The sequence below is a fragment of the Monopterus albus genome, unplaced genomic scaffold (assembly GCF_001952655.1).
Source record: "Monopterus albus unplaced genomic scaffold, M_albus_1.0 scaffold363.1, whole genome shotgun sequence".
Taxonomy (NCBI): domain Eukaryota; kingdom Metazoa; phylum Chordata; class Actinopteri; order Synbranchiformes; family Synbranchidae; genus Monopterus; species Monopterus albus.
Window position 1 is genome coordinate 102,193 of NW_018128243.1, and position 10,562 is coordinate 112,754.

General features: G+C 39.9%; 1 gene segment (V, D, J or C); it reads left to right on the plus strand.

Moving 5' to 3' along the window:
- The first annotated feature begins 373 nt into the window (after window positions 1-373).
- On the plus strand, window positions 374-4,929 carry LOC109951100 (T-cell receptor beta chain C region-like). The segment is given in 6 exon segments: window positions 374-385; window positions 3,154-3,182; window positions 3,280-3,501; window positions 3,598-3,621; window positions 3,711-3,817; window positions 4,698-4,929. Coding segments are annotated over 4 exon segments (369 nt in total).
- The last annotated feature ends 5,633 nt before the right edge of the window (window positions 4,930-10,562 follow it).

Consider the following 10,562-nt stretch of genomic DNA (forward strand, 5'->3'; position numbering starts at 1 on the left):
GACATGGGAAGAGAGATGGAGGCTGAGATATGGAGAAGCGGGGTGGGGGAAGGAAAGCCAAGAGAAGCAAAGAGAAGCTGAGTTTTTGTGTAGTGCTTTTACACTGTGGGACAGGGGGGGCACGGTGATACAATCCAATAGAGCCGCTGTACAAAAACCTCCACCAGTTCACATGCTTAGTGTGGAGCTCCACAAGGCACCCGAGACACCTGGCAAAAATAAAATCATCATCGCATTTTAAAAGTACAGCATGTATCACTGCTCTGGCACTGTGGGGAAACTAAACTGCAGTGGGGAAATTTGTTTGGATTAAAATATAGTACAAACCACTGTGAGGATGCAGCTGAAGCCTACTTTGGAAGTGGAACTAAACTAACTGTTCTGGGTAAGTTGGAGCTCAGCAGCTTTGGGTTAGAATGGATTTTTGGCAAAGAAAAGGAACACATAGTCATGAAAACGTTGATTTAGCCTGCACTGGTCCCACACTGGAAACAAGACCCAGGTGAACATTTTGCCTACCATATCAAATTTGGGAAAGGAAAAGGTTATTTTAAATTCTTAGGATACAAAGGAAAAAGCTGAGTTACTGTAATAAGCTCTGTTCTGCAAAGTGCTACAGAAGCGGAGTGTTTCTTTATAAAACTTTCCTCACTGGGTCTTTATATTTGCAGTTCATCTCAGTGCTTTTTGATATCGAGGCAGTGCACTGTGCCAATTATGAAGCCTACTTTGGTACAGGCACAAAACTGACTGTTCTCAGTGAGTAAGACATCAGATTTTCTTCTTATGAATTCACACGTGAAGCAAAATATGCTCTATGTGCACCGCAGTCTCTTTCAGCTGTTGCTGAGGGAAACATTTGTCTCCCATCTTAATAAAAAAACGGGGTGTATTGCTTTTAGGGGAAAGTGATCAAGAAATAAACTGAAAGACTGGCTAGGCACAAAGCTTAACTTGCATCTTTAGCCTGATTTGAGTGCTGGTCAGGTTCACTGTGCTAGTACAGGTTATGAGGCTTACTTTGGTGGAGGAACCAAATTGACTGTTTTAGGTAAGAAATCAGCTTTGACTTCATAAAAATATCATTTAACTGTGGTTTTGTTCATATTTGTTAAGCCTGGATCCGGTGCAAAGAATCATGACTGACACTTTGCAAGTGACAATCAGTGTCGTAACTGTTAACAAACTGGCTCAGATTATCGTGAAAATGTCTCAGCACCGTATATTCATGTTGATATGGTGCCCATTAACAGACAGTGATTTAATTCGGGGCCATGTACACTAGGTTCATCGACAGTGTCCGCATGTCAAAGTATAACAAAGTTGGATAAATTGCTAAGAGAAGCAGTGAGACAGAAGCAGGTTTTTGTCACGGTCTGGGAGCTCTGTGTTCATTCACCGAGGCTCACTTTGGAGCTGGAACCAAACTGACCGTCCTGGGTAAGAAAACCTAAATCAAACTGAGTGTCTTTCACAGCTTGGTTAAATGTTAGAATGAATCCAAATCTTGGAATCCTGCACTTTCTATTTTATTTGGCTTTACACAGTCTACTGTAGTATTCTCCCTTTAAAAAGTAAAATGTGTTCCGCCATAAGTCTGTTTATTTTCAGTCTTCGGTTGTCAGTTCCAACCTGCTCTCCATCAAACTGCTGCAGCATTAAAAGAATTGGCTCCATGCCCAGTTTATTGCTCTGATGGTGAGCTCTTATCAACTCTGTGATCCATTGTTTCTAGTCAGAGGCTTACTCTGGGACTGGAGCCAAACTTACAGTCTTAGGATAAGGCATAAAGTTTTTACAACTGAATTAAAAGTCTAGGTAATATTCTATAAGGTATAATTCTAAGGTAGTTATTTTAATGCAAGGGTCTAATCTACAAGGTACAATGTCAGGTTGTTTTTGCCCTATTTACTAAAATACCCCTTTTTTATATAAAAAAAAAAAGACAGAAAATGTTAAAGTTTGCCATGCAGGCTAGATTTGGAGACACTCCAAGTTTTTTTTCTTCTCTGTGAAGAAAAACAAAAAGCTGTTAACTACAGCTGTTAATGTCAAAATCGTGAACAGTTTTCACTATAGCCGTGTGTCAGTGTGACCGCCTATGAACCTGCTTACTTTGGGAGCGGCACCAAACTAACAGTCTTAGGTAAGAAACTAAAATTATATGTATACATTTGTTGTTATTGGTGAGCATCTTTGAATGTACATTTTATGATTTTTATTTTGTGATGTTAAAAAAAGATATATATGTGTGTGTGAATGAATGCCTTTAAAATGACTTGGAGTCAGGTCGTGTGGCTATATAATGCTGCAGTTAATGGTCCTCAAATAGTGTAAAATCCACTATTATTCTGAAATGTTGTTCACAGGATTTCACTGAACACATACAGTATTTTCTGTTTATTTACTTTAAACCTGTCAAATATGTTTAAAAAGGTAAACACAAAACAACTTAAATGATATTTTAAAAGCATGTAAGTCACTAACCTACTAATATACAGTATTGCTGTGCACATGTTAAGATATTTGTGGAGTAAAATCAGATTTCAGTTACATGCAACATAAAATTATAAATGCTCTGGCACTTTTCCTGCATATCTTGGATAAGGGACCAGTTCCTGGTGAGACAATAGTATAAATAACAGTCGCTCTGAATGCAAGTAGTGTAACCTGTAAGGACCTTGGTGTTAGCGTGTGGCTCCTGCGTTTATTTCAATTCATTCCAACTTTATTTATAAAGCACTAAAAACAACCAAGGTGGACCAAAGTGCTGTACAGTGTAAATAACAATACACATTAAAAATAAACACAACTTACAAGTACAGATAAAATCAACACCAATATAAGATTGAACTCATTTCCAACTCAGTGTGTTGTCTCTGCTCACTGCATGGCAACTTGTCCCAGCCAAGACATAAGTAGTCTGGAACATAAACTGTGTTATAAATGTGTTATTTCTCAGTTGATCAGTTTTCATAGACTGTATTCACTTGTGAGCTGCAGAGGTCTGCTCCAGTCTTTGTGATAAGATAACTGGCTACTGACTCCAGCTACATATTTACTGTACAGAAATGGGAATGCAACAGTCTTTTCATGCAACGTCTAGCAAAATTATATAACTATTCTAATGATTGGTTTCCTTCGTCCGTGCAGAACCAAACCGAACTATAAGCCTGCCGAAGGTGAGAGTGCTTGAACCTGCACAAAATGAGTGTCAAAACAGCATGGACAAGAAAAACAAAAAGACCCTGGTGTGTATGGCCTTTGGTTTCTACCCAGACCATGTGAGTATGTCCTGGCAGATGAGCGGAGAAACCATCACAGATGGCGTGGCAACCGACAGTGCTGCCCTGTGGGACGGGAACCATTACCGCATCACAAGCAGGCTGAGGGTCTCGCTCAGACACTGGATCACACCCAGCAGGAACTTCAGCTGCACCATCAGCTTCTTCAATGGGACAGCCACTGTGAACACAACAAAGTGGTTGGAAAGCATTGAAGGTTTGTTTAGCTGCAAATGAGAACCTAAATGCATTTTCAGTTATAAGGAACTCCAAAGTAATGACTGCACTGATTAAACCTTTCTTTTCCTGCCAGGCCCAGGAGCTGCAACTAAAAGAGGTAAATATAGCTTTGTTTGAACCCGTCCAGCTCAGAACATCACAACTATGGAAAGGTGTCACTCAGTGAAATGTCGCCATTTGTTGCAGGGAAATATCTGAGGATCACGCACACCGCCAAACTGTCCTATGCTGCTTTCATCGCCAAGAGCAGCATCTTTGGAGCCTTTGTGGTGCTTCTAGTGTGGAGGCTTCAGGTCAGACCAGTATCATACTGTGCATTCTGTATGAGTTGTGTCTCTGTACCACTGCATCCATATGAAAGTGTCCTACCTGTAGGAAGTGGTTTAAAATAAGGAGCCAGTGTAGATCGAATAGTACATGTAGTGTGTTCTTTCTTTGTCGATGTTACCTGTGAATATAAAGCAAATAAGTTCACTAACACATAAATGAGATATGAAATTTATAACATATAAATGTAACTTTAAGAGACATATTCATGAAGCTGAGAGACAAAAGATTATTATTGACTGAATTTCTTTTTATTTTACATTATATGTCTGTTTGTTTTTCCAGTATCACAAGGGAGGAATCATATTTAGGGTTTCTAAGTTAAATTTAGGACATTTAATACCTTAAAAAATCTAAAATATAATATAATACTAGTTTCATTCTAGACAAAGCATGAAAGATATAAATGAAAATCAATAGGGATGACATGACCAAAAATTGTCAGTGAATTTATTGATTACATTATAGTTAATTGTTAAAATCAGAAAATCAATTACTGATTGATTAATAGTCTTTTCAGAAATTGCTTAGTGTAAGTTCATAATCAGAACTGAAGGAGACTCATCAACAAGCCAATCCAGTACCTTTCAAATTTGCTGTGCAAAAGATGATTTTATTTCCTTTATGCAGGATAATTATAATAATAATCACTGATGGTGTGACTATAAAAATGACTCACTCAGCCATTTTAGCAGTATAAATTGCCGTCACCTTCACATCATGTGAATAAAATACATTTCTGAAAAGGGGCTTTGGTGAAGTAGGTGGAAGTTCTGGAAAAAAATAATATAAAGCAGCTGTTTTTTCCCCAGTAACTGAAATTGTCTTTCTCTGTTTGTTGCGCAGGCCTCATCTGAAAAACACAGCACCTGAGAGTTGAGCTGAACCACACAGTCGGTCCTCCTGGTTTCTGGAGATAAATAAAAATTATGTATGCTGTGTATTTGCTTTCAATCATCCAATAATATCCAGCACAAATTAGAGGACGGTGCTGGATTTAAAAGCATCTGGATAATATAGCCAACACTGACACATTAATAATGCTGTATGTTCATGTAAGTGCTTGTGACCTGCTTCATGCTGGATTTTTTTTTTTTTTTCAAAATAAAAGTTTGTCAGAAAAGCTATGTGGCATCATTTTTTTAAGTTAAGACAATGCTACCTGTCAAAAGTTGGAAGCACATGTTACTTACTGGTACTGTAGGCCTACACTGCATATTATACTCTTCCCACCTGTGAGGTTTTGTCAGTTTCCATACATATATGAACACATCTTGCACATATCTCACCCTACATGGCATCACAGACTCACTGCAGGGTGTTTTTTTAGCTGCTTGCTTGTCTGTTGGTTTTCTGAGAAGTCAACCTCTTCTTTCTGATATATGTTTCCATTCACTGCTCTACGCCCCAGTCGCACAAACTCACAATGAGATTTTCCACTGAGAAAATGACACCTCTGATACCATCTAACTGCTCAAATAAATTCAATCTCCTTACATAAAACAGCTTTACATTCAGTGGAACATATTCAAGTGAGATCTAGTTTTTCCGTTGTGCACATACTGTTACATAGCAAGACTGATAAATGTCTTCTTTGTGAGTAAGGCTACGGCATATTCCTTCAGTTTGAAGGAGTGAATGTTGAAATGTGAGTCAACCACAGCCCAGAACAACAGGAAATCACTTGTCATTTGAGTGCAGGCAAAGGTTGAGGCTGTTGTCGGTGAGGAGTAGACCGGGTCACAAAAGCCAGCAGAGGGGCTGAGCACGACAACAGTGGAGAGGATGTGGTCACAGAGCCAAGTGCGGGTCGCACTGTGTGCTGAGAAACAGCGGAGGCGCAGACTTCCACTTCACCACAACACTTGCAAACAGCACTTGCATCTGTGCAACAACCCCCCATAACACACAGGTCTGCAACAAGCAAGCTGCTTCTGTGTCAACTGAAGCTACGGTGTGATCCAGCAGCTGTTCAGTGTGATCTGCTGCAGCAGTCTGAACATAAGAATGTAACAGTTTAAAATGTGTCCCACTGCAATCGCACAAGTCTATCGACATTACCAGACAGAGAAAAAGCAACTATCAATATGCATGTACCCCCTCGACCCTATTCAGGAATAAGCTATATAGATAATGGATGGATGGATGTGTGTATGCTTTTTAATTTCAACCAACCACACAGTTAGTAATTACAGTATGACTCTACAAAATTGTGCAGGTGCCTATTTATGATGATAAAAATGTATATTTTTCTCCATTTAAGTGAAATAAAAACATTTTAATTACACATTTTATCTAGAGAAAAGCTATGTATAATGAAATAAACTATTTAGATAGCTATATAGATAGATAGATAAATAGATAGATAGATAGATAGATAGATGCGTGATTATGTGTATAAATAAACTGTAGTAGTGTAAATTTACATATAAATATATAGTTTATAATTGCTATAAGGTCACCACAACAGCACACGTTAAGAGCATTTTTATTCTGCTAACCTGCAGGAAAAGGTTTCGTTCTGAGTACTTCATCGGGTCGACAGTGTGTTCTACCAAATATACAGGAAGACCATTACAGTGTTTAAGATTATAAGAGAATAAGTAGAATTTTTTTGACCTATTAATTTAAGCCCGAAGCCTGTTTGGGGGATTTAACTCGACGGCACCTCCCCGAAATCAAATGTGTATATCTCCGCAACCACACGGTGTATTTGGTTACTCTTGGTGTCAAACGAAAGGGAACACTTGTGAGATTTGTCAGGAGGTGTAAATACCATTCTATGTTTTGTTGTTGAAGAGTAAATAAAGATGGAACACGGCACAGTTAGAGCTGACCATCTCCTCGTATGCATGACAATAGCTTGGTCCCAGATTTCCGCACACAGACAAATGACCCCTCATTGGATTCCTCTCGACCAATAGAATGAGGCTATCGAGTTTGTGACGTGATTGAAATAATCGTGGACCAATGGCAGTCGAAAAGACTGCACCATAAGGGCAGGGGGGGTTTCTGGCCAGCACCAATGTAAGCCTCTTTCTATCCAGCTAGAACCCCCCTAACTTAGAAATAATGATATTTTCCAAACAGACGCCATCTTTTGAGTCAGGAAATGCAGTGTTTGCTTCAGAAGGCGCGGCAGTATCAGTTCGAAATAGTTCCTGTGTCGGTCACGTGACTTTCTTAAAGCGATACGCGCACCGACACGGGGTTTTGCTCTACGAGCTCGACGCATGTGGCGACGCATAGGTGTTACCGGACCCATCACTAATAAAAAAAAGTTTAACAGGCCCATAATCAGAAACAGTTGTCTTCAGTCAAACTTGGTGTTTTTCTTTGTCAGCTCTTACATAACCTATGAATAGTGGGAAACAAAACGGTTTATTTTTTATGTGTTTGTTTGTTTTGCTTTTGGTTTGTTTGTTTTTTTATAAGAGGTGGCATGTCTTAATGGAATTCCTCTGTATGCTACTGTATTTACATCCTGCAGAGATATGAACATGATCAGTGATCTCCATCTGCTGGACAGTCAGCGTTCCTACCTGCTGGTGCACAGCTGGATGCTGAGCTCTAAATTCTAAATCAGCACAGACTACTGTTTTAGGCCAAAAAAGGAGGACAAAAACAAACCTGGTGGACAAAAACAAAGTGGCAGACAAATTTCCAAGCAACATCCATCATCAGTGAGACCTGCATATTTGATCAGAGCCATGGAGGTTGTGGGTGGTTTTATACTGCCGCTGCAGGATTAAACTCCTGGTTTAAGGTAAGACAGTTCATACTGTTGTAGGCAAATAATTGCTAATACTGTATGTTAGCAACTACAAATTTAAAAGCAACTGTGTGTCATTTAGCATGTTTTAGAGCTCTGCTGCTGCCTAGTGCCTGAAAATAAATGAATGCAGTTACTGTAACCAAGCCTTGTTGCACTAAATACAGTTGTAAGTACTTTACTATGCAAGAGCCATAGACGCTTGAGTTCGGCTGTAGGATGACGAACTGTTCAGTTATTTTAGGAGTGGGGTTTATGTTCACAGGTATAATTCCAAAATGACCCTCCAAATTTATAAGCCTGTAAATAGAAGTATCAGCAATCTGGAACTCCTGCAGGGCCAATGTGAAGATGACTGGGTGAATGGACCTGCCATTAAAAATTAAAATGGAAGATTAAAAAAATTGCAGAGAAACTGTTTTACTGAGTTTTAAAAAGGAAGAGACACATCAATAAAAGTGTATGCACAGTGAATATTCCGCAGGTTCCTGTAACTTTGCTGTGATTAATCCAGGAGGACACAGAGTAGCAGCAGGGAGACAGCCACACTGGACAAAGTGACACTCCGGCCTGCACAGCCACACAACATGTCCTTATTCTGGCCCAGGCTGGGAGGTAGACAGGAGATGACAGAGCCATATTTCCCTCCCAGCATGGATGCACCCTGACTGGCCAGCAGGAAGTCAGAGAAAGTGATGGTTTTGGATGGTACTGTTTAGCTCATTTTTGTTGTCTAGTATTATCTAATTTAACTGTCTTGACCATGACAAACTCAGTCTCTAGTTAAGATTTTCTTTAATCAATTTTAGTTTAGTGCAGTTGGGTTTATTTATTTAGTATAAACTATTCCACTTTGTCTTCTCTTAGCTTGTCTTTAGTTACATTACTGGGAATAATGACACTGCTGTTCCCAAAGGTGAAATGTTAATCATTCCAACTTAAGTTCAGTTAATTTTATACTTATCTGGTTTAATTTAGTTTAGGTTGTCTTGCTAGGTTTACTGTCAACCCTGTGAAAGACTGGCGACCTGTCCGGGGTGTACCCTGTCTCTCGCCCAATGACTGGGTCAAACAGGACATCTCTCAGCTGACCCTGGTAGGCAACAAAGAAAGACCACCACCCCAGAAACCCACATTCATATCTCAAGTTAACTGTAAAAAGGCTCCATCATTTTTTCTGGTTAATTCCATGTCAGGTTCATTTTACATTAAGTTGAACATGTTTCTAATTGTGTATATACACACACGACGTGTGCTTACAGTCACACATCAATCATACTGTTAAACTGTCACGTGTGCTTTCCTTCTCTCTCATGCACACACACTTTCACACACATACACACTACCTTGCTGTCTGAAGGAGGACGGGTGGAGAGAGTCAGGAGGAAGTTGGTTATGTTATATCAGTATTGAGCAGGTTAAGGGCGCAGGTCAGGAGTCAGTTCACTCACTGGTTCCACTGGACCTGCTAGGACCAAACTTGTTAGACGTAACACTGTCACAATACCAACAAAAGCATCTCTGACAAAGAAAAGCAAAAATTGTAACAAGATGTTTGTAACCTTTATAACTTTGTGACAAAATGCAAATCAAGGACAAGAAACAACAGGTAGGCAGACAGACAGACAGGTACAGTCGCTGACTGTGACTCATCTTCCTCCTGAGAGCCCAACAGTGCAGACACATGCTGCCGGGCTTCTGTTCGAGTGTCTCTGTGCCCAGCAGGCAAAGTCCACCTGCTGCTGTTTTGTTACAAAATCTGTTTGACTAACTCCCACCATATGCCCACTGCACATACACGCACAGACTCAGACTCATTTCACAGACCTCGAGGTGTGTTTCCAGCAAGTTCACAAAGGCTCGGAGGTGTCCCGTTTCAAAATCAGCTTCTTCAGTGGTGTTTTTAGCCCTTTGCACCCACTTTCCTAAGTCTGCAGTGCTGCTTATATTGTTCAAAACTATAATGATTAAGATCAGATTAGATTATAATCAGTAGATTATATTAGAGTAGCAGGTATTCAGTGTTTTCCAATCTGCAATTGTACATCTGAATAGTAGTTTTCATTATTAATGGCCTTTCCCAGATTCGGATTCTATACCCATGTGAACTGGATTCTGTAACACTTTTAGGAAGTCAACCCAAAGTAGATTCAAGACGAGTAGATTCAGGGAAACAGTGTTTACCTAGTCAAGCAGCAGGCTTAGAGCAGATTACTAAGGTCAGTGTAAATCACCAGGCAGAATGAACCCTTAGATGCACACGTGGGGTCAAAAATGACCCCACGGGTTGTTATTCTTCAAAATCTTTAAAACGAAAAGTTGTAATATATTTATATTCCAGGTATTCCTCATAAAACATGTTTGTGACATGAGGCCATTTGCATTTTTATTTATTTTTTCATTAATTTTAAGAAATTGCAGTTTTTGTATCACTACCCCACTCTTCCACAAGTGGGGTCAAAAATGACCCCAAGCAGTTCCTATGGAATCTTCTATGAACCTTTAATTCTTAGCAACTCTGACTGTCCCACTTACACATCTGATGTCATCTCTCACATCTGATGCAACTTTGACTGTCAATACTGTCCCACTTACACATCTGATGTCAGCAGTCTCACCACCCAGGAGGTCATTTTTACACAGCAACATACTGTATGTCAATTCGAAAAGTTGAAGATATTCGCCGTTTCTTGCGCTTTGATGACAAGAGGACCAGAGCCTACCGACTGAAAACTGACCACATGGCAGCTTTCCGCTACATATGGGACCTGTTCCTGGTCAACTGCAGGCAGAAATTCATCCCCAGTGATTGTGTTACAGTGGATGAACAACTTGTGCCTTTCAGAGGGAGGACCCAGCTTCTGCAGTATATGCCGAGCAAGCCCGCCAAGTACGGCATAAAGATCTTCTGGGTTTGTGATGCACGCACCCCATATGCA